Source organism: Crinia signifera, chromosome 2, assembly GCF_055691185.1.
Source record: "Crinia signifera chromosome 2, ASM5569118v1, whole genome shotgun sequence".
NCBI classification, from domain to species: domain Eukaryota; kingdom Metazoa; phylum Chordata; class Amphibia; order Anura; family Myobatrachidae; genus Crinia; species Crinia signifera.
Window position 1 is genome coordinate 237,196,701 of NC_139218.1, and position 24,601 is coordinate 237,221,301.

At 43.0% G+C, this 24,601-nt stretch overlaps 1 protein-coding gene across 1 annotated transcript; it reads left to right on the forward strand.

Moving 5' to 3' along the window:
* Positions 1-26: 26 nt before the first annotated feature.
* Positions 27-24,601, forward strand: VKORC1L1 (vitamin K epoxide reductase complex subunit 1L1). The gene is made up of 3 exons (XM_083174056.1): positions 27-342; positions 14,058-14,167; positions 23,113-24,601. The coding sequence occupies exons 1-3, from the start codon at positions 152-154 to the stop codon at positions 23,337-23,339; spliced, it is 528 nt and encodes a 175-aa protein (XP_083030182.1). The 5' UTR covers positions 27-151; the 3' UTR covers positions 23,340-24,601.

A 24,601-nucleotide genomic window follows, 5' to 3' on the forward strand; every position in this document is an offset into this window, starting at 1 on the left:
GGCTCCCTGTAACCAAGCGACGCTTCCTCCGGCCACGCCCACAAGCAGCACCGCCACCAGCCGGCGTAGACGTCACTGCTGCAGGCGGGCGCGCGCTCTGCCTGTGTGTCTCGCTCCCTCACGCGCGAGATTAGAGCAGGCCGGGGGTAAGATGGCGGCGCCCGTGCTGAGTGTGTCCGTGCCGCGGTGGGAGAGCGGGGCCCGGTACGCGGTCTGTGTCATCGGCATCGTTCTGTCTCTCTACGCCTTCCACGTGGAGAGAGAGAAGGAAAGGGACCCCGGATACCAGGCCATGTGCGACTTCAACCATTGGGTTCGCTGCTCCACAGTCCTCGCCTCCAGGTACCGGCCCCTGGGGTCTCCGTACAGCGGGTGTAGGTGTGCAGGGAGAGGGCAGGTCGTGCCGGAGTCTGTGTGCTGTGGGCGCACAGAGGTGGGAGAAGTGTGATTCATTCATCGCCTCTGTCACAGTGATGTGTCTCCGGGGTGTGTGCCAGTGATGGGGGCACCGGCAGGTGTATCCGCCCGGTCACTGTGCCCGGCGGTACACACTTCTTACGTGTTGTGCATGGGCTGAATCGTTGCATGGGGCAGATGGGAGGCGGCTGTCACACACCCTGAGCCTGTACACGCACCGCTGTGAGGTGTCACCACTGGGAGCGGGGCCACGTCGTCAGTCCCTGGGATTGCTGGAGGGGAGTGTGTCACCAGGATACTATGTGTGACTATGCTACATGATGGTGCAAAGGTTGCCTGTGTATGTTGCGCTTCGGGTGTGCTACAGTGCAGGAGCTCCTGCTGTGCACCCTGACTGTGACAGTTCCCAGTCCCTCGCTGTCACCTGTGTTCTCCACAACAGCACTGCGTGGCAGCCCACAGGTGTGCTGGAAGGTCTGTCTGACAGTGCCGCGCCCCTGGGCACAGGGTGATGATGGCTGGCTGTACCCTGTGGGCATTGTTGTGCATTGGCACAGGGCCGTCTTAACAGCAGTGCACTGGGGGCCTTACCCATTCTCCCCTCCTAGGGGTGGGGGTGCTAGCAGCAGCAGCTTTGATGTCCCATGGGTGGCAGGGGGTGCTCTATCTTCCACTCAACACATAGGACCTGGAACAGTAACTTCTGCTAATTACTCCATTACTGCACAGGTGGTGGGAGGGTGAACACTTAACGTGTGGAAGGGGGCACTGAGCTGAATGAAGCGTCCCTTGTAAAGGACTTCCAGGGAGGTAGGGTGTGTTTTATGCACAGGGGAGGGTTGGATAATGGAGTGGGCTTAATATTCGTAATTTTCCGGTGGAAGGGCAGCTTGTTTGACTGCCGATATCGCCATTATCTAGAAATTTGGATTGGATCTAGATTTTTTGTTTAGCCTTCATTAGTATAAAAACCCTCAGTCCCAACTTTCAGGAGGTGATGGGAACTTGGGGATCAGGAGCCAGAGCAATCCATTGACAAAAATATAAAACTGTACACCAGATGTTTGGGGCATGCAGACCCCCAATTAGTGTCCCCTGTCACTCCCTAGGCCAGGCACATCGCTCCACTGCCCCTGTGCTCCGCACACTTTTTCCATGTGGATTTTGATTTGTGTACGCTAAAGTATGGAAAGTACCAAAAATCTGTAAAAACCTCATGTTGACCTTTTCATGCTTGAACTATTGCTATTTCGACTCATCGTGTGTGTGTTGACCTTTTGACCATGTTGACAATATGTATGTCAAGACATTGTTAGCCATCTGGATGCCTAAAGGTGCCCATACACGGTGCGTTTGCACCATGCGATGCGTACTCCCACGGGCATCTCATCGCACAGTACAAATAGAATGTGCAGCACATACTTTTTGTAATGTCTTCTGATCGCACGCAAATTGCATGCGCTGCGATGTGATCCAGCCCATAACGGGTGCGATCATTGTGTATGGGCACCTTAACACTCACCACGGACCCTAACGTGTCAGCTCAATGTCTCTAACATTTTATTTTGTATTCTATGTTTATCTTTGTCTATTAAATCTGTATATGTAGATATGCTTAGGTCCATTCCTTGAACCAACCTTCACCACGAAATGGTGAATTAGCATTGCCCAAGGAAAAAAAAATTATATATATCTATGGACTGGCACTGGCAAGTATCAATGTGCAATGGCCAGGGTGCTCAATAAATAATACTATCCATGTCCTCCAAATATCGGCACTCCCATGGACTTCACAAATAAAAACTCAGACACAGCTAGTGTGCTAACGTTTCGCAGTGTTACCCGCTTTGAAATGTTGGTGACCAAGCACCGTCTGCTGTGTCATTCATTGAGTGCCACTGCAACCCCCAATGCTGCATATACTTAAGACAGCTGTGCGCTGCCAAATGCTGGAGGACAGCACTCTCCTCCTCAACTTCGCCAGCCGGGGTGTCCTAAAAAATTATATATATATATATATATATATATATATATATATATATATATATATATATATATATATATATATATATATATATATATATATATATATATATATATATATATATATATATTCACAAGTGAAATAATTAGCTCCACCTGTGGATCTTTTCAAATGTGTCAGTAAGTAACGAGTGCACCTGCCGGGTGACATAGAATACGTGAACTGTGTGGGGTGCTGAGGACCGAGTTTGAGAGCCCCTGGTCTATATATTCTGCTACTAGTGTTCATTTTAGCACCCGCCATCTATGAAAACCCATGCCGCTCCTTTTCCCTGCCTGGGGTGTCGCTGTCTGCTTTGGTATTTTTAGCACAGGTCTGGTTTGCATATCAGTGCTGATATACAGACCACACTGTGCTAGAAGAACTACAGCAGACAGCGACATCCCAGGCAGGGAAGAGGAACTGCATGGGTTTTCAAAGTTAGCGGGTGCTACAATGAACACTACGATACTTTGTATGGGATTAGTCATACATTGGGCAGAATTCAATTGGTTATCGCTGTAAAGTGACAGATTGTGGGGTGATATTCACTTTTCTTCTATTCCTCCAATCACACCTATACAGGTCCTAGTTTAGCTGCATAAAACGGATAAACCCAAACAAACTGCTGGGAGGGACCCAAAAAGTGTGGGTGTCCAGAGGGGTCGCTTCACACTTTTCAGCTCTGCAGGACTGGGGTGTGCAAGCTGAAATGTTTTCCCACGGCTCAGCACACCCAAACAGATCAACACTTGAATTGGTCAATTGGGTGTCGGAGTAGAAGACTCCGCATGCAAACATATCTTTTTGCTCTTATGTGTTATTTATCATATTGGTATTTGAGGAGTTGTTGACAAGCTATTGACTATACCATAATTTAGGTATTATTGACTATTTACAGGGTATGGTTTCCTACTTTCGTACTACATTCAATACTATATCATGACCATGCATTATTATAAATTGACATATGTAGCTTCTATGTCTTATGCTGTGTACACACGGTCCGATTTCCTTTCCGATGTTGACGATATCGTCAACATCGGATCGGCATCGGATGCAGATCGCAAGGGTTTTAACCCTTGCGATCCCGATGCGCGTTCACGTATCGGAAGCCAGAAAGTCTTGGCTGCCTTGTCTATATAGTGCAGATCTGCACTATATAGTCAAGATAGGATGCAAATCGGATGTGCCTTAAGATCCTATCCACGATCCTATCTGATCAGATCGTGGATAGGATCTTAAGGCACATCTAACGTGTGTACACACCATCACATGCTGAAATGTTACCGTGGCGCATGGGCTTGATCACCTGAAATGCGATTTCAAGTGATCAAGCCCATATGTCGAAAACACGTTCCTAGCTTTAGATGCAGTTTTGCGGATATCATGGTACCTTCTTTCAGTGTACAAGAGCACACAGTCTCTCCTTTCCATCAGCGTGACATTCTCTTCTCTCACCGCCCGATCCAAGAAGACAGGAGGCAGTAGAGAGATGTGAAACTCCATGCTGTGCTACCTTTCCAGGTCTCTCCAAATAATAACAGGATTCCATGCAATGTTTTATATAGATAGATATAGTTATATAGATATATATATACATCTATCTTTGTTGTGCAGTTGCCTTTTTTGCTAATGAGCATAATTTGGCAGGAACTTTATTCTTCGTATTTAGTGAGAGACTAGACATTTCTGTAAATGATAGATGGCCACTATATTAAAGATATGATACATGATTTATGACATAAATGCTGTGAATGCACAGATAGTCCTATTAAGGACCTGCTCATATAAGCTAGTTATGCTTTCTGACTATGTGATATACAGTATGAACACCATTATTATTACCATTTTATTCTGAAAATGTGTTTTTTTTTTTTTGTAAGCTACATATATAATTTTCTAAAGTAATAAAGGTTAAGTTTTTAGATCCACAGAAGAAATCCCCTTTTTGTACAGCTGATTGTACTTGACATTTAACTGTATATATTTTTGAGTAAGCATTAAAACATGGTTTATCACAAACTTTCTTGAATCATGGTGCTTTAAGCTTGGTACTGTGGGGTAGATTTATTATAGCGGCGCTAAGAGCACCGCTATAACAGTTCCTGCTTCGCCTCAGTAGCGAGGCGAAGCAGGAGGGGACACCGACAAGATCTACTAAGATCTTGCCGCCGAAGCGGGGGAGCGTTAACTCCCCCCTCCGGCGATGTCCCCTCCTGCAGACAGCGCATCAGTTAACACTGACGCGCTGTCAGCTTCTCCCCGGCCGGCTGGACTGCGCATGCATGGGATCTCGCTACTCACGTGAGATCCCAGCGCAGCTCAGAGCCAGCAGCAGGGACAGCGCTGTCCCTGCTGTCGGCATAGGGCATCGCCGTCTGCAGCTGTCGATGTCGATAGCTGCTGGAACGGTCAGCGATGCTGACCGTTCATAAATTAGGCAGGCGCACACTACGAAATATCTTAGCTGCGCTATGCCTCTTGCCCGACACCGCCGCACGTAAGACACCCGCTCAGCGGGTGTCTTAGATCAGGGGAAGTAGTAGTAGTACGTTTATTTATAAGGCACCACAAAGTGTCCGCAGCGGGGAAGCGCTATCCCCTGCCATAAGGGATGTGGATAGCGCATATTCCCCTGATCGTTGGTTCATAAATCTACCCCACAGTCTCTTAATGATACTGTGCATAACTTCTATGGCCAAATGTAATAGGGCGAGAGATTTTGGGAGAGTTTTCCCATGTTTTAAACATAGCACTCAATTACATGGCAAAATAAACCTGGTTTTGCCATGTAATTGATTGCTGCTTTAAAAAAAAAAAGGGGGAAAACTCTCCCAAAATCTCTCACTTTCTGAAACTCTCACCCTATTACATTTGGCCCCTAGTGTATTGATAATGTGCCCCCCGTCGTCTGAACAAGCAGTCAAATTTTAACTATATAGTCAGTCTGCATGTCCTGAGTGAGGTCCGGATGACGTAACTCATTCCAAAACCGACAAATGTCTGACTGTAGTGCATTGTTAGATAGGGATTGCTGAAGAATTTAGTATCTTCAATCAGATCTGCTGAATGAAGGTGACCTTTAGTACATTTGTTAATCTTCGATTCAGCTCCATAAGTTCTTGCAGCTCATTTATATAATTCAGATGCAGTTTGCTTCTTCTTCATTATACCACTTGCGTATATATTTTTTATTTAATTGTTCAATCAGATACATAATACTTTCCGTGATAATTTTTGTGGCTTCTCTTGTCTGGTTCCAGGATATTTACTATCTTGGATGAAGATACTTATGCTGCCCATACACTTGTGAGATATGGTATACAATCCTTCGATTTCGACCTCATCTGACTGAGAAATGGAATGATTGTATGCACAAAATGTGTACCTTTCGACGCGATGCGCGGGCACACCGCTCGAATGTTGCATCTCACGGTCTTATGTGCTGCACATAATATTTCTCGAATTGCATGTGTTATTATTATTATTATTATTATTATTATTATTATTATAATTTTATTTATAAGGCGCCACAAGTGTTTCGCAGCGCCGTACAAAGGAACAATACAGGGAGACAAAACTTGGCATAACATTGAATAAATAACAAAAATACAGTACAAATAAAGAGCACCACAGTTCAATACACATTACAGCTTAAATGTGTTATCGAATGCTGTTTTGTGCGCATGCGGATTTTTGTAAATGGCGACGTGCAAATCTTGAAGAGTTCTGGTCACTTCCTGGCCCTTCCTCTCTTTTTTTTTTTTATCGAACGGTGCATTCCATAAGTCGCATGATCGAATGCACTAAAATGGTTTTTTTCATGCGATTTATCGAATGGTGAGCATCAAGAGAAATCGAACCCGAGATCCAATCGAATGCAATCGCACATATGTATGGGCAGCATTAGTTTGCTGACTTATTTTTTTCTAGCACTTGTATTGCGCTGTGTCACTTGTTATCTTGCATACAAATGACTTTCATGGGGGGTATCCAATTTCTTGCAGGTAATTGCATTACCTTCAACAGGCGAAGCAGAGACCTTGAAAGCAGCTGGTTTCCAGAGAAAATGGGGTTGCTGCAGCAAAAATACACGGGTCGTTTCATGTCTGTTCAATCGGGGGTGTCCACCACCCGTCTCGGATGATTATGAAAAGTTATTAGTTAAGAGAGGATGTCAAAACTATTACTGCCAAATATCTTAACTGTACGACAATTAGTTTATTGAATATTGATTTTTCAATTTATTAACTTTATTTACTGAACAGTCTTTGTTATCCAGTTTATTAGAAATATTACGGTTCTTATTGAGGGATCTCCACTAAAACAAAGAACCTTGCTGATTTATTTGTCATAGTAATGTATGCTTTTGTTAACCACCGACAAAAATAAAAAATGGGATTTAACCTAGCATTTTTAGGGGTGTTTAAAAATGTGTGTGTTTGGTGTAACGCAAAATGTTAGGCAGATAGTCATTTGGTTTGTATTTTTGTAGCTTATATGTGATTGTGGCAGCTGGAATTAATGTTTCATCAACTGTGCATACTTTGCTTCTTAAGGCCGATACACACTGGACGACTTTGAGCTGAAAGCAGCTCAGTTTACTCGTTTGAGCCGCCCAGTGTGTACGGGGCAGTGGTGAGCGCTGATGTGCGCCCCTGCATCATAAGGACTTCCAGTATTTTATGTAATGAACCTAACAGATTTTCATATTGGGTTTCTCTACACACTTCTCTTGAATTTGCTGCAGTTGTATTGCATACCAGCTCTGTATACTTGAAAGAGGCAGTTTATAATTCTATGTTCATACTCTATGCTGTGGCTTTCATAGTGCCTGTGAAGTGTTAAGTTTAAAATGTCTGACATTAATATTTTGTGCCAAGTATGGGGAAGACGGTTTCATGTATATCGTGAGGACATTAGTAAAAGTGGATGGTTGACAGTTGGGCTTTGGTAAAAGAGAATGGAATTTAGACAAATGACAATAGTATTGTTGGGAGTGCTAGGCATTACCCCCCCCCCCCCCCCTAAAGTCATTACAATGCCCCTTAGGTTGATAAAAGAAAGAGGTGAGAGAGACAAAGAGGGTGTCAGGAAAGAGAGTGAATAATAGAAAGGAGGGGAGAGAGGGGTGGTCAGGGGAAGAGCTTCATGGAATGAGGGAATGAGAGAGGTGAGAAAAAGAGGTTGTCTGATTTAGAGAAAGGGGGATGAGGAAAAGAGAGGGAAGGGTGCAAGCAAGAGTAAGAGACAATGGCCCTTATTCTGATCGATGCGGATATATCCGCGTGCGTTCGGCCCGCCGATGTTTTGTGTCTGCGCATGTGCGAGCGGGGCGTACGGCCAAATCCCGCATGATATGTGAACACTCCGAACAGGGGGTGGAGAGGGGCGTGAAGGGCTATTTGGGCTCATTACCATATGCATACGCCCTGCGTTTCATGGGAGTTCCCATGAAAACGCTGGGCGTACGTATGGTAATGCGGCCGTGACGCACGTGTAGGGGGCGGACATATGACATCGCCGGATGTCAGCTGCCCGCCCAGATCCCGGCTTTTGCACGGAAAAATGTCCGTGTGGTCTGAGGTTGCGGGTGCTGGTGGAGCACTCGGTCCTGCATCTGCGACCATCGAATGATGGGGGAGGTTCCCTTAGATGGAGGAGGCGTATTCCGTGAAAAATACACGTGCGGTCCGTTCGGCCAGCTTCTTACCGCATACGGATGGAGTTGGCGATCCGTATGGAAGGCGGGGTTTCGCACGCATGGTCCTGGCCGCATAATCGGCTCCGGCCGCACCGATCAGAATAAGGGCCAAAGTCTGGGAGAGCGAGAGACTGGAGCAAACGAGTGTGTCAGGAAGTGAAAGGGTTCAGACTAGATGGGCCAAGTGGTTCTTATCTGCCGTCAAATTCTATGACACAGAGGGAGAAGGGTGGTGTCAGGGAGAGCGCTAAAGAGACTGTGCCAGGTAGAGGGGGAGGTGTAAAGAGCAGGGGAGAAACTGTTTTGGAGGAGATTAGGGGCAGAGAGAGAGGTGAGACGAAGAGGGGTTGAAAAAGGGGACAGTAGGAAAAGAGGACTGGGAGAGAGCGAATTAGAGAAAAGAGACAGGGTGGGGGAAAGGGTGAGGCGACAAAGTAAGATGACTGGGGTAAACCAACGGGACAAGAGGGGGAGGGGACGGGGAGCAAGAATGGTGGTGGTGACTGAGCATGAGAGGATGAGCGAGAGGGGGTGAGTTGACAGTTAGGTGACTGGTTTAAGACAATGGAACAAAACGGGGAGGTAATGGGGAGCGAAAGCGAGTGGGGTCGGTGGCGAGTAAGGTGAAGGGGGCGAGACAACGTCACAAGAAGTGGGTAGGTGACATAGATCAAGATGGGGGAAGGTGATGGATAACCGGGGGTGAGATGATGGGGTGATTCCAAGGGGAGCAAAAGGGGGTGATGTGACAGGGGGGCAAGATGGGATGAGGCAATGGGGAGTGAGGGAACGGACATGGGGTGAGGTGACGGGGGGAGTGGAAGCAGTTCTCATTCTCACCACAGTGGCAGCTCTCTTGCTCATCGTACAGCACTACTGCTGCTCTACTCCTGGGCCTCAGGATGGATCGCTCCTTTCCCCTGCTGGCTTGTTGGGCACTCCAGAGCAGGTTCCCAGACGATCAGACGGCCACTGCTGCAGAGCAGGTTTCTGGGCGGCTTTCTTGCTTCTCCGTTTCTGTCCCCTGCTGGCTCCTGGGTGGCCGCTGCTCCCGCACAGATTCCAGGTACTGAGTGCTAGGTGGCTGCATGACTGCTCCACAGGCCTGTGCTGGCTACAGCAGAATGCATCCCCGGGGACCCACTCGGTCCCCAGTAGGGGATTTGGGGTAAATTACACACTATATTGTGTGTTTGCGATCCCTGAATCACATGCAAAAAATATTTGTTGAGACACTATTCAGTTCTACATCCTATTTTGAATGATCATAGTTACAATCAGATGGGAGTTCATGGACCCGTATGCTTGCACTTTCTGAGAGTGGGATGCTGTTATTTCTGAAATGCTTCAAAGAGATCTACTGTAGCGCCCCCCTGCCTCAACTCTGTTATTCTCAGTACAAGTGTTTGACATTTAAAAATAAAATGAGGTGTTGTCTGTTTGGCATATTGCACAAAGCATACACTGTTTAATGGATATATCCATTGCTTGTGCTTTACAGAGTGTAAAGAATTGTATGAGGGTCATTCAGTGTCAGTTCAACCAGATGTGTCCGGCATCTCTCTGTCAAAACTATTTCAGCCAAATGTTTTGACAGCCTGACAATTCGTTTATTACAATTTTTTTTCAAAGTATTACATCACAAATCACAGCGTCTTTATCCAGTTTATTAAGGAGTTACCAAGAAATTTGGACCCCTAAGGTACTTTTCCTCCCGAATCCAAACCAAATTATTTTATCTTCCATACATTTTGGCATTACGTTAAATGCACATTTTTCAAACTTAATTACAAATTCTTGGTTAAATCGACATTAGATACCCAATTTTGTTTAGGTGCATAACCCTTTCAAAATATGCCAGCGTCACTCACATTTCTTATGTAAATAAAAATATTTCCTATGTAAAGTAAACATTACAGGTCATTATGATGAATAAAGATTTGCTTGCCAATTTTCACATTTATTTTGACAAATTTACTTGACACTCAAAGGATTAACAAAGGTAAGGTTACTACCATAACAAAAAAAAAATCAGCACGGTACTCCCATTTTTTTTATTATTATAGCGGAGGAAAAAAATTCTGAAGTGGACATTGAATTTCTTTTGTACCACATACTGTACACAATTAACACAAGAAACCAGGAAATTTAAAAACTTTAACTTTAAATACCTAAAAAAAATGGTCACCTAACGCTTTTAATTCTGTTCGAAAACAGTGTGTTTATGCCGTAAAGCACGGGTGTCAAACACAAGGCCCGCGGGCCAATTCCGGCCCGCCAGACCTCGTCATGTGGCCCGCGAGAGGAGATAGCACGCTGAGGCAGTGTGTCTAAAACAGGAGTGCTGCGGGCCGCGTCCACGTCCTCGGCCGCCTTACCTGTTCCTCCACTGTCCGCGGCCATGTTCCTGTAGGCACATATGTATGCGGCTACAGAAACAGGGCCGCCGGCCTCCACGGCTACGTGGAGGAGGGCCCGGCCACCTGTTCCCTCTGATGCCCGGCAGTGACAGACACTGGGTGGGGACGTCATGACGATGACGCCGCCCGCCCATGCGTCTGTAGAGAAGTAGGAGCAGGCAGGGAAGCTGGACCGGGAGTCGGGGACAGTGTGGCCGCAGCAAGCAGTGAAGAAAAGCTGGAAGCCGCAGCAGCTGCAGGACAGACAGAGAAACAGTAAGTGAGGATGTGGATCACACTCACAATAAAAAAATATATATATCTGCTGTTTCCTGAGGTGTCCCAGTGTATAATAATAATAATGCCATGACACCACAGGCTGCTACTCCTGTATAATCATTTATGTGTCATGGCATTACTTTTATTATATTATACAGGGGGAGCAGTCTGTGGTATCATGGCATTATAATTATACAGGGGGACCTACAGATACAACCGGCCCTTTGAGGGTGACCAAACTGCTGATGCGGCCCCCCCGATGAATTTGAGTTTGACACCCCTGCCGTAAAGCAAAACTTAAGGCAGGTAAAGTAATTCGGGAACACCCGTGGTACTGTACCTCCAAATGGAAAAGAAGCCACGATTAGTAAATTAATAAATTTAAAAAATATTTAATAAATTGTCAGTCTGTCAATATTTGGCAGGAATAGTTGTTTTGAGATCCTCTTAACTTGCCCTGCCTCCTTTCCCCAGGCTGTGTGCAGCATGACCTTGCTAATGTCATGCCTCACACAGCCGGGCAGCGGCTGATCTAGTGTGCGGTGCTGCTCGGCTCAGTGCAAAACACAGTGAGGGGGTTTTAAGGAGCGCTCTCCCCAAAAACTCGCCCAGTGGGGAGCACTCCCTAAAAAAAAAAAACATCACTGAAGGCGTTAATAAAGCCAAATATGCCAAGGTGATTGAATACTGACTGTTGATATTTCTGCCGAGCAGAAATATCGTCCGAGATTGAATACCCCCACACAGTCTTGACATAGAATAGATGTTGTTGGTTTTTTGTTCCTTTACAGTTTCTCTTTTGGCTATAGCCACTAGAATTCTGAGTGATCAATAGGCCTTGCGCTCATCTACTTAGTAAGACAAATAGTGAATAAGAGACTCAAGCTGGAAAACATAGTTATGAAGTGGTTCAAAAAAAATGCTGAAATCACAAGGAGCTCACACTGCAACCTGTAGTGGCACATGGAAGATAAATGTATGATTATCTATAGATTGTAAGCTTGCAGCAGGGCTCTCCTACCTCCAAGTCTGTCTGTTGTTACCCAGTTTGTTTTATTACTGTCTACTATTGTAAAGTGCAACGGAATCTGCTGCGCTATATAAGAAACTGTAAATAAATAAAATAAATGTATGTGGTCACATTTTTATGATGATCAAATGGATAAGGCATATCAAACAGAACAGAATCCTGATCAATGCATAATAATGGTGATCTCACAATTCCACCTCATCGTTTTATTCATGTTATATTGTACTACAGAGGAATAAAATCTTACATATTTTGCAGATAAAATACAGATAACTTTGTAAAGAGTTTTTATTCCATCCAACCAACTAGATGGATGAAAGTTTAGTCTAGTGTATGGCCAGCGTAAGTTTGGGCAACCCATTTTTAGCCTTTTCATGCATATAAAATAACATGCCATTTCAAGGCTCTGGAGCGGGGGTGGGCAATAAGTGGCCCTCCAACTGTTGATGAACTACACATCCCAGCATGCCTTGCCTTAGTTTCCTATTTGTCCATGCTGGAACTGATGCTAGTGGGATGTGTAGTTTATCAACAGCTGAAGGGCTGCTTATTGGCCACCCCTTCTAGATTGCGGTAACATAATTATTAAAATAGTAACATTTTTAGCTTAAATACTTTGTATGCAAATTGTACATGATAGAGCCTACAGAAGAATCCTCAAAAGGTGGAATGTATGTAATACCCCTTTTACACCAGCGCCGGGACCCGGACCGCTGCGCTGGTAATCTGCTGGGCTACCCCAGCCCTCGTCCGTGAGGTGAATAGATGTCGCACACAGGCATCCATTCACCTCCGCTGCTTTCTGCAGAGTATAGCAGACAGCAGCGCAGGCTGTCTGTGCCCCCCGTCCAACCTGCGGACGCTGCGGTTCGCAGGTTGCACATCCCTCATTGATGTAAATGGGAGCCAGGTCGGAAGACCCGGCGTACCCATTTGCATCGCCCTCTACCCTGGTCCTAGCCGTGTTCTACCCAGGTCAGGACCTGGGTAGAAGTCCTGTGTAAAGGGACACGGCGTGTCCCATTTACACCGCCTCTGACCCAGGGGTTTGGTATAAAATAGCCCCAATACCTGTTGGGATGCAAGATGCATTTATTGATATGACTACTTTTGATTGTATAATGGTTCCCTGTTTGTACACGTGTGGCCTGAGCTATAAACAGCCTGCTCTTTCTAATTTGGCAAACAAGTATATGTTCAAATCTGATGCAGGGCTGAGTGGTGGATGTCCACCTTTCATATCAGGTATGTGCTGTGCTGTATGATCACTGGCATCTCTCTGAAGCAATGGCCATGTGAACAAATTCTTTTAATAGCGATTTTCTATTTGTGAAAGTGTTACTATAGGAGTACTGAAATCTGCATTTTCTTGCAATGATCCTGTTGTATGAGTGCGATTTTAGTATATTCTTAAATTGTGTTTAGCCCAGTGGTTCCCAAACTGTGTGCCGTGGCACCCTGGGGTGCCTTGGAAGACTTGCAGGGGTGCCCTGGGTTGGTGGTCCAGGACCAATTCAAGTTATTTATGTCCAATATAATAGTCAAACTGTGCACAAACAGAAGTAAAACCTGTCCATTACCACATCACTGATCCTAAGGATGGGATATAATCACAATTTATTTAACCTAATATTTGTTTCTAACTTTCTTAATGATAAACCTTTAGCCTAGGGGTGCCGTGAAATACTTCTGATGCTTCAGGGTGCCGTGACTAAAAAAAGTTTGGGAACCTCTGGTTTAGCAATAGGCGTATGATGTAGATGTCTATTGCCTCTTCACCGATTGCTGTCAGCGAATGAGGGGGTTGTTCTCGCCCTGCGTGTCCCCACTTATGGTACAGCCAGACTTGCTGATTTCTGTTTGCAGCACCATATGGCTGTGCACAATACTCTGCAAGTTTGGGTGCCTTTGATGTTATATATATTGCATTGTAACTGCAACCCTTTGTGCCTAATTGAAATGACCCTGTTTGTTATGGTCAGAGAATCTGTACTACAAAAGAACAAAAATATTGTTCCCATCTCTCCCATCCTGTTCACCAAAATGCATAAGTCAATTGTTTGTTTCCTTTGGTACCGGCATGTTTTCTATATGCATTTATTTTATGCTAATGGATTAAATGCACTACTGGATTGTCTATGTATATATGTAAGAAAAGATTTATGGGGACCACTGAATTTATGACTGTTTTTTGTTCTGCAGATGGGGTCGTGGATTTGGTCTGTTGGGTTCCATCTTTGGAAATGATAGTATAATGAATCAACCAAACAGTGTCTTTGGAATAATTTTTTATTTACTACAGATGCTTCTGGGTGAGTACAGTTACAATGTAGCCTTGTAGTCTAGGCATTGCTGTTGGGGTAACCTGACAGATTGTAGTCCATGCTATGTGTGAAGAAACATAAGCAATTGTCGGGATTCCGGCACCGGGATTTAGAACCAATCCCCTTTTCATTATAAGCACTGAAGAGCATCTCAACCTACTCATACTGGGTTTCTGCTAGTTAGGGCTATTTCACACGCTCTGGCTCCTGCCGGAAGGCGATATTCCGCACCGACAGGAAGCCGTGCCACACACAGTCGTTTACAATGAAGGGGATGGCCACAGCCCGGCAGCCGTCCCTTCCAGTGGGGGGAACTGGCTGCAACCAGGCAGCTGGTCCGTGGCCGTCCCGTGTGACATTTGTGTCCATTATTAACTGCTGTGTGTGGCATGGCTTCCTGGGCATGCAGGGTTTTGCCGTCCCGCAGGAGCCAGAGCGTGTGAAATAGCCCTTACAATCATGCAAACCGTATGACTCTGCTTACTACAGCACAGATACAGGCCACATAATTCTATTGTTTTGTAACCACTTTTTAAAACGAATGCATCCAAGAAAAATGTGTGTATGTGTCTCCATTTATACAATATCCACCACAATGGCATATAAGCCAGTGACTCACAATCTATGCACATATGATCATGTGGTCTGAGCACAACATTATTACCATGCTGAGTTACCTCAGGATGATGCAGCCAAAAAGGGGATGCCTCTGGTATAGGCATGCAGGCAGGTCATTTCTAATCCTTTTAACCAGCAAATCTATTTCACTATTCACCACAGCAACTTTATTGTATGCAACGGACTTGATGTTTATGAATATATATGGGAGGCAATTCAGTTTTTTTAGGGTGCCTATAATAAAGTAATGGTGCACCTTTTTTTGTTATTATTCACTTGTTTTGCTGTAGAATGCCCCTGGCACTCATTTCTTTTTGCAACTTCCTGATAAAAAAAAAAAAAAAGTTAAACTTTTGGGTGCCAAAACTAGTTTCAGCAGCCTACCCAACACAGGTGTGCTTAACTCCGGTGCATGTTGGCACGGGATACAGTCATTGGGTCACCACCAAGTAGCTCGATGCAGATAGGTCTTGACCTGGGTCATTAGGTTGACAGGGTTTTTTTTTTTTTTACGACATGTGCCGACAGGCGGTATTTCATGCCCTACCATCCACTAGGGTGTGGCGGGAGAATAGAATAGTGTGCCGAGTGTAACATGGCGAACGCAGCGGTGGTACATTTCGGTGTCCATGTCGACACGACAGGTGGTATTTCATGCCCTACCATCCACTAGGAATAAAATAGTGTATCGAGTGTAGCGAGGCACCGTGCCCGAAGCATAGCGAGCAATGCGAGTAGAGGTGGCGGTATGTTTCGGTGTCCATGTCAATACATGTGGGTGGTATTTCATGCCCTACCATCCACTAGGACATAAGGGTAAAAAAATAAATAAAAAATGTTGACTTTTTCACTGTCGACCTTACCTATGTCGACCAAATGATCGTCATCCTTACCTATGTCGACCTAATGACTCTGTCGACCTAATGACTTTTTAACAACTTGCTGGTGATCAACTGATCTACACCCGTTGGCACAACTAGTGTAATAAGTAATGGGAGCAAGACTGGCTATATTCAATTGTTTTGTGAGTGATGTGGGCACCCATTACTTATTAGACTTGTCCCAAAACATTTAAATTTTCCCCTATGTATATGAACATTTATTTTTAAGTTTAGAACAGACTATGTCCCCTGGGATATCCATTGTGGATAAGCCTTTGAATGAAGGTTTAGCTGAAGCTTGGAAGACTCAGATTTATTTTTTCAGATATGCATGCATATGATGCAAGGTGTGGAGTCTGGTGGTTTAATTTCTAAAAGTGTTTTTATCGGTGTAATCACAAATTAAATAGAAGGTTCTTAAACACTAAAGATCTAAAACGTCCGTCTCAGTCTAATTGGAGGAGGTTCCTTCAGAGATGCATATTTATGTTCATTATTGTCCATAAAGAAATCTTCATGACAGCTGCACAATGCACCCACATGGAAGTCTGAAGCACCAATTTCTACATTTATGGACACCATGGAGGCGATTCATTTATTTGTGATCAGCTGCACATCAATCACCCGGTCACTGTACCGCCACCATTTATGATTTTGCAAGGTGATGTGCAATTGCAGGTGGCGCACCTGGCAATGCATTGATCTCGCTTTTTGTTAACAGAGAAACTCTGGGAACCATTTCTTTACTTGACGAGTTCCTGATACTTATTCAGCAAGGCTCCATCTATCTTATGTTTGACGTATAGTTTGAAATGTGCATCTGCCTTATTTATTCCTTTATTTCTTAATACACACCCTCCCCAACAGCAAAGGCAAGAGCTGATACTATTGCGTGTCAGATTCAGTAAGGTTTGTCACGCAGTGTCACTAGTGATTTCTTATTGCCCGAGGATGGAATTCCAAAGCACAAGTCTGGTATGCGTTGTGAGTATTACTGATCAGTATGTTCCAGTACCATTTATAAATATGAAACCTACAATTAGATTTTGTTTCATTTCAGATTCAGATTTCTACTTGAAAAACAGGGTATGGTATAACTAAAAGACAATGTCTAGGTCGACCCCAAATGTCAACATGCATGGAAATGGTTAACATGCGGTTTCACTTTCTTGTGTCGACACCTGAGCACGCGGACCCCGAATTAGTGTACAGAGTCTCCTCGCTTAGCTTGCCATGCTTTACGCCAGGTGCCTTGCTACGCTCAGCACACTTTACCATTACCAGTTGGTGGCTGTGTCAACCAATTGCTTGTGTTAACATTTTGACCATATGGTGTTGGCGTGTTGATTGTCATCCTAGACATTGTCTGTCGGCCATTTGGATACCAGGGACAAAACAGTCTTGTTAATGTAGATCTTTGTGTTATAAAGTTTTATTGACCCTAATGGTGCTATGAAGTCTGCCTTTAGTACACCTCTGTTTGTGCTTTCTCCTCTGGGAGTTACCGCTCTTTCCTGGCCTCCATACAGCAGATTAGGGGAGTGACAGCATGGCAAAGCATGTTTGACATAAATATGGGCATTAATGACTACATTGGAGGTTTGTGGTCATCGCATGCTCAGAGTTGGCAGACATGGCTATTAACCATTTGTCGAAATTAGTGTGAAAAATTGGCAAGCACACCTTTTTATTCATCATAATGACCTGTAATGTTTACCTTTTTTATAGGACATATAATGTTTTTCTACATAACATTTTTTTTATTTGAATTCATATAACAAATGTGAGTGACACTGGCATTTTTAGCCAATATTTTTGCAAATCTCTCACAGAAATGATGGCACAAAGGGTTAAGTAAACAGAGAATGTATCTTTTGCTGCAAATATACCTTTCATTAAACCCTATACCTTTCATTAAACCCTAAACCAATATAACAAATAAACAATTAAGTAGCAGGGGTCTAGAAAGAGGGGAAGTATTATTAGACTATACATATAAATAGTCCATTTAATTGTCTTATTTGTTTCAGTAATGATTAATTGCAGTGTAGGTTTAGAACTATATATATTTCGTTTGCTTATAGAGGGTTAGCCTAAAACTGCCTGCACTCTGTATACTGGTTTCACTCCATTCCATGGTGTGACCCAGTAGTATTACACAGCTAATTAATATTCATATTTATCATGAAAATGTCAGTGCTATATTGATTATTTGGGGAGTATGTCAGTAGCTGGAGCAAACTGATGGCGGCTAATGTTTAGGACCAGTACCCTCAGTGTGGGCACTGTGCATTTTCAGATGGTTATGGTTGCACCTTCTTTCTGTTTGTCTTGTCAGTATTTAAGCTCTTATAGAGGCCCTCCATTGCACTATGCATCTATATCACCAGTGCTTTACTCTGTCCCCATCTCCTATCCAGTCTGTGGTGTGGTGATTGCTATTTTTGCTTTGATCTGCAAATTGCATAGTATTATGCTCTAATATCGTGTTAATGTTTAATATGTACACTTTGTACCACATTGTGTGCGCTTTTATAAAAATAAGTTAATAACTATTCCCTATATTTGTTAGTACCTTTCTGTGAGTCTCCTGAGTAGTTATACAGTGGGTATTCATTCTATTGCGTAATTCCAGTGTAAATGTGTGTCAATGTATAATGGCTTTTACATGTATGTTGCTGTCCTGTACTCCTCATGGTGATGGGCAGAATGAGGTCAATTATTAGGACATCAATAGTGCAGACACATAGAAACATAGAATTTGACAGCAGATAAGAACCATTTGGCCCATCTAGTCTGCCCCTTTTTTACCCTTCAGGTAAACTCAACCCTTTTTAATCCTTATTTCTTTGTAAGGATATTCATATGCCTATCCCAAGCATGTTTAAATTGTTCTACTGTCTTAGCCTCTACCACCTCTGAGGCTATTCCACTTATCCACTACCCTTTCTGTGAAGTAATTCTTTCTAACATTTCCCCTGAACCTACCTCCCTCCAGTTTCAGTGCATGTCCTCGTGTTTTATTACTTGTTTTCCTTTGAAGAAAATTTCCCACCTGTACTATGTTAAAACCCTTGATATATTTGAAGATTTCTATCATGTCCCCCCTTTCCCTTCTCTGCTCCAAACTATACATGTTAAGATCTTTTAGTCTATCCAGGTAAGTTTTGTGATGTAGGCCATGAACCATTTTAGTTGCCCTTCTTTGTACACTCTCCAATGTATTTATATCCTTCTGAAGATATGGCCTCCAGAACTGGACACAGTATTCCAGATGAGGTCGTACCAATGACCTATAAAGTGGCATTATTATGTCTTTTTTTCTGCTACTGATTCCTCTCCCTATGCAACCAAGCATCTGACTAGCCTTCCTCATTGCTTTGTTACATTGCTTTGTTACATTGCCTCCCTGCCTTTAAGTCACTTGAAATAGTGACTCCTAGATCTCTTTCCTCCTCAGTAGTTTCCATTATAGTACCCTTGATACTATATTGAGCCTTTGGGTTTTTGAGTCCCAAGTGCATAATTTTGCATTTTTTAGCATTAAACTGTAGTTGTCATTCTCTTGACCAATTCTCAAGTTTACTTAGATCATCAGTCATTTGATTTACCCCTCCTGGTGTGTCTACTCTGTTGCATATCTTTGTATCATCTGCAAAAAGGCATACTTCCCCTTCAATACCATTTGCAATGTCACTAACAAAGATATTAAAGAGCACTGGTCCAAGTACAGATCCCTGGGGTACTCCACTGGTAACATGTCCCTCCATAGAATGCACTCCATTTACGACAACTGTCTGTTTTCTATCCTGCAACCAGGTTCTTATCCATTTAATTGTTTTCTAATCCAATCCCACACTTTCAAGTTTATTTAGCAGCCTGCGATGTGGGACAGTGTCAAATGCCTTACTAAAGTCTAGATATGCCACATCTACAGCCCCCCCTTCATCTAGTATTTTGGTCACGGAGTCAAAAAAGTCAATGAGACTTGTTTGGCATGATCTCCCTGCAGTAAAACCATGCTGTTTTGGATCCTGTAAGTTGTTTAATTTAAGATATTCCACTATTCTTTCTTTTAATAGTGTTTCCATTATTTTCCCTACTACTGATGTAAGGCTCACTGGTCTGTAGTTACTTGCTTCTTCTTTGCTTCCGCTTTTGTGCAGTGGAACTACATTTGCTTTTCTCCAGTCCTCTGGAACTGCACCTGTATCTAGTGACTGGTTGAATAAATCTGTTAATGGCGCTATCAACACATCTTTTAGTTCTTTTAGTATCCTTGGATGCACTCCGTCTGGCCCCATTGATTTATCCACTTTCAGTCTTGAAAGTTCTGTTAGGACTTTCTCCCTAGTAAATGTACCTCCATCTACCTTATTTTTACGAATGTCCTTGCAACTTAACTGTGGTCCCTTCCCATCTCCTTCTATAGTGAATACAGAGCAAAAGTAATTATTTAGATGATCTGCAATTGCCTTGTCTCCCTTCACCAAATTTTCCGTGTCTGTCCGCAGTCTTATTATTCCTCCATTTGATTTTCTCCTTTCACTTATATACTTAAAAAAAGTTTTGTTTCCTTTATCTACGGACTGAGCCATTTTTTCCTCAGCTTGTGCCTTGGCACGCCTGATCACTTTCTTAGCCTCTTTGCGTCTGACAAGATACACTTCTTTGTCATTATTATTTTGAGTCTGCTTGTAAGTCCTAAAGGCCATCTTTTTTGCTTTTACACTAGTTGATACCTCTTTTGTAAACCACACTGGCTTCCTTTTCCTGGTACTTTTCTTAACCCTTTTGATACAAAGGTCCGTTGCCTTTAGTATTGCACTTTTTAATTTTCTCCACCTCTCCTGCACTCCTTTCAAGTTCATCCAATCCGCTAATGAGTCGCTTAAACATCTCCCCATTTTTGCAAAGTCAGCCTTCCTAAAATCCAACACCTTAGTTTTTGTGTGACTGGAGTTGGACCCTGCCTTGATACTAAACCATACTGCTTGATGATCACTGGATCCCAGGTTCTCACCCACATATATTTCTGATATCCTGTCACCATTTGTGAGTATTAAATCTAATATTGAGTCTTTGCGAGTAGGCTCCCTCACCAATTGCTTGAGAGGCTCCCTGTAGGGAATTTAGAAATTTTCCACTTGTAGATGATCTTGCAAAAGACTCCTCCCAATTCACATCAGGTAGATTAAAGTCTCCCATGATTATGACTTCTCCCTTTAAAGCCATTTTAGTGACATCAAGCTATAGGCTACTGTCCAAATCCTGCCCCTGGCTTGGTGGCCTATAGATGACCCCAGTACGAATAATGTCCTTCTCCACCATTTCTATGGTCACCCAAAGGGCCTCAGTTTTTTCTTCAATGTTTTGTATTAAAGTAGCATTTATGTTTTTCTTTACATACATTGCTACCCCTCCTCCGATTCTTCCCATTCTGTCCTTCCTAAATAAATTGTATCCTGGTATAGCTACGTCCCAGCCATGGTTCTCATTCCACCATGTCTCTGTGATAGCCAAAATGTCTAGGTCATCCCTTGTCATTATTGCAATTAGATCAGGAATTTAGTCTCCTAGGCTTCTAGCGTTTGCACACATAGTTTTAAAAATTTTGCCTGTGCATCTGTTATTCCTAGCCATGTTCATACAGTACAAAATCGAAATCTAAAGTTGAAATTACCTGTTTGATGATGATGATCAATGTCTGTTTTTATTTTTTACTGTTCAGAAAAGCTGCAGGTCACTAATTCTAAGAATATAGTGAGTCTGTTCAGGTCAGGCTACACCTGAACACTAACGGCCAAATGGTCAAAGGAGATAATTTGCACTGTGTTTGAGTAGACATCAGGCAGAATGCAACACTAAACTATGCTTCACTGAACAACTTCACCAAACAAGTAATAACAATTACAAACAATTCATTAAATCAGAACTTTTCAAATCATACAAGAGTTTGCATAACACAGAAATAGAGAGCATATTGGAGATGAATTACATACTATTGAGGTATCAATGCAGTCCATGTGTGTTTTTGTTGATTTGTAGTAGTTTGCCTTCAGTTTTCCTTCGGTGTAACGCAGGTATAACGCTCGTAGTTATGACTCTGTTTTCCCACTTTAAAACGGTCCACTTCAATACAGGGCCACAGCTAAATTATGGCCATAGCCGTATGCAATGAGAACTAATATACTCTAACAATGCCTTCTTCCCAATTTCCAATAATTGGAATCTACACCCTCAGTCCCCACCCCCTGCTATACAGAGCAATAAAAGTGGCTTACAAAAACACTTCTGGCATTCCAGGATACTAGGATACTATATCTCTTTTAGAATAAAAAATACATGCCTCACTACACACAGGCAAGGTACTGTTGTTATTTACACAGATCAGATATTTGGTTGCTTTTACCTATGAGACAATCCCACACACAAGGGATGCAATGTTCTGCAGTGAAGACACTTGCTTGCAAATGTACCCAGTAGAGTTCAAAAGCATGGGGATGTTACAGCAGAGAGAGAGAGTCTGCACGTATGCCTGTGACAAAGTTGAATTTACCTATGAGACAATCCCACACACAAGGGATGCAATGTTCTGCAGTGAAGACACTTGCTTGCAAATGTACCCAGTAGAGTTCAAAAGCATGTGGATGTTACAGCAGAGAGAGATAGTCTGCACGTATGCCTGTGACAAAGTTGAATTTACCTATAAGACAATCCCACACACAAGGGATGCAATGTTCTGCAGTGAAGACACTTGCTTGCAAATGTACCCAGTAGAGTTCAAAAGCATGTGGATGTTACAGCAGAGAGAGATAGTCTGCACGTATGCCTGTGACAAAGTTGAATTTACCTGTTGGAGACAAGGATACAGATTTACTGTACGGTGAATTGTCTGTCGTGTGTATCTATTGTAGATCAGATTAAAGGCAGGTAGGCAATGTAACAAAGCAATGAAGAAGGCAAGTCAGATGCTTGGTTGCATAGGGAGAGGTATCAGCAGTAGAAAGAAAGAAGTTGCTAGACTGTGAAGGATTATTCCTACATTTAATGTTTAATATAAATGTTTAAGAGGAAATAGAAAGAAAGCACTGGATTCCCATTTCACCTTGCTACTAGAAGTACAGTGCCCCAGATTGTGTTTTTTGCTTAAAAACTGAATTTTCTCCCAGTTCTCCGCAGTGTAGCCTTCATCCCGTCAGTCCCAGTTTACCATCGCTGTGCCCCAACTACAGTGGTTTCCTATAGAACCTGTAATGCATCATGGAGGTTACAGTATTTCCCTTATCAAAGCATGGATCTCTTTGCTGAAATGACAGGAATGGAGTGCTTCTACGTTTCACATTGCTAACTGTATTGAATGTTTTGGAGTGAGCTGCATGTACGTATAACATGTCATTGTGGCCTATTTAATGCTTGTTTCCTCTGTTGCAGGTATGACAGTAAGTGCTGTAGCAGCATTAGTGCTAATGACCACATCTATAGTGTCAGTAGTAGGGTCACTCTACCTGGCCTACATCCTGTACTTTGTGCTGAAGGACTTCTGTATTATCTACGTCACCACTTATTTGCTGAACTTCATTCTCCTTATCATCAACTACAAACGACTAGTTTACTTGAATGAAGCCTGGAAAATGCAACTGCAGGATAAACAAGAATGAGAGGCCTCTTGGACTCGGACTCGGGTCTGAAGGACACTGCTTCCTTAAAGTTTATTTTGCAGTACACTTTTATTGGTTGGGGGACAGACCATTTCCAAGATAAAGAACAATCTTAACCAATTATCTTTTTTTATTACTTTTGACTGAAAGGGCCCTGGATATGTGTATAATTTTGCAATGCCGCCTCCCATTTGAAATGGATAAAGGAGTGATTATAAATTAAATGAGTGACAAGCTTTAACTGTACTTACAAACGTATTTTAAGTGGCACATCTGTTCCTGGCAACATGTTGACCCTCTTGTGCCTCCCTCTCGGTTTGTTATGTGTGTCAATCCTTCAATGCGGGTAATTTATTATGGTTTTTTTCCCCCCTTTAATTTATAGTTTTTTGTTTTTTTCATGTGGCTGAAATGGTTAGATACTGTACTCGCTCATTTTGTGGCTACCATTGGTGTCAGGTTTCCATGTGTTTTATGGCTGCCATTGGTAATTCAGATGTTCTCAACAGTCGTTGCAGCCAAATTCTGTCCACTTTTGACTTCTATCCAGATTAAGCAGTTAAAACATTTTCTTGCCACATCACCTTAACTATGTTTGCCATATGTTTGAAGACCTACAACATGGAAGTTGTTTACTAGTGTGTAATGTTATACAGAAAGCACCTGGAGTTGGGGGAATGAAAGCCGCTTTGTTGCACTAATTTGCGGCTGACTCATCCATGGATTCTTGTAAGCCCTGTAGCAGCTGGGCTGTGAAGTTATTCTAGACAGTGGTTGCAAGTTTCTGGTCCGTTTCGATGATTGCATCAACCCTGATAGCCATTGTGCAAGATTTTAGACCATAAAATACTAGAATGCAAGTCTACACTGTGTTGGCAAGGTTCAAGGACAGGTTCTGGGAGCAAGTATTTTAGCTCATGATGGCATGGAAGAAAATTTGTTCCTGGTTATGCCGTAATTAGGGGCACAGAACCCCAACACATTCCTGTACCCCACAGAAATGTAAAACGGTTTAAAAAAATCAAGCTTCTGGAACTTGAGGCTCTTCATACACCAGTATAAAACTAACTCTATGAAACCCCCGTAGTGGAACTAAGAAATTGCACTGTTCTTTACATTTATTCTGGGGTTTGTCAGCTGCATGTGGTTCTCTTTGAACAACCCTATATTAAGGACACTTGTGGTTTTACTTGTCTTTTCTTTGCTGCCATTTTCTTTTTTTTAAAGTGACCAAAAACTCCAAATAATAAACCTTAAATCTA

Excerpts from the sequence above, each read along its gene's own strand:
- VKORC1L1 (XM_083174056.1), top strand. The coding sequence starts at position 152 with ATGGCGGCGCCCGTGCTGAGTGTGTCCGTGCCGCGGTGGGAGAGCGGG. Across the intron at positions 343-14,057 it reads TCCACAGTCCTCGCCTCCAG|ATGGGGTCGTGGATTTGGTC; the intron begins GTACCGGCCCCT and ends TTTGTTCTGCAG. Across the intron at positions 14,168-23,112 it reads TTTACTACAGATGCTTCTGG|GTATGACAGTAAGTGCTGTA; the intron begins GTGAGTACAGTT and ends CCTCTGTTGCAG.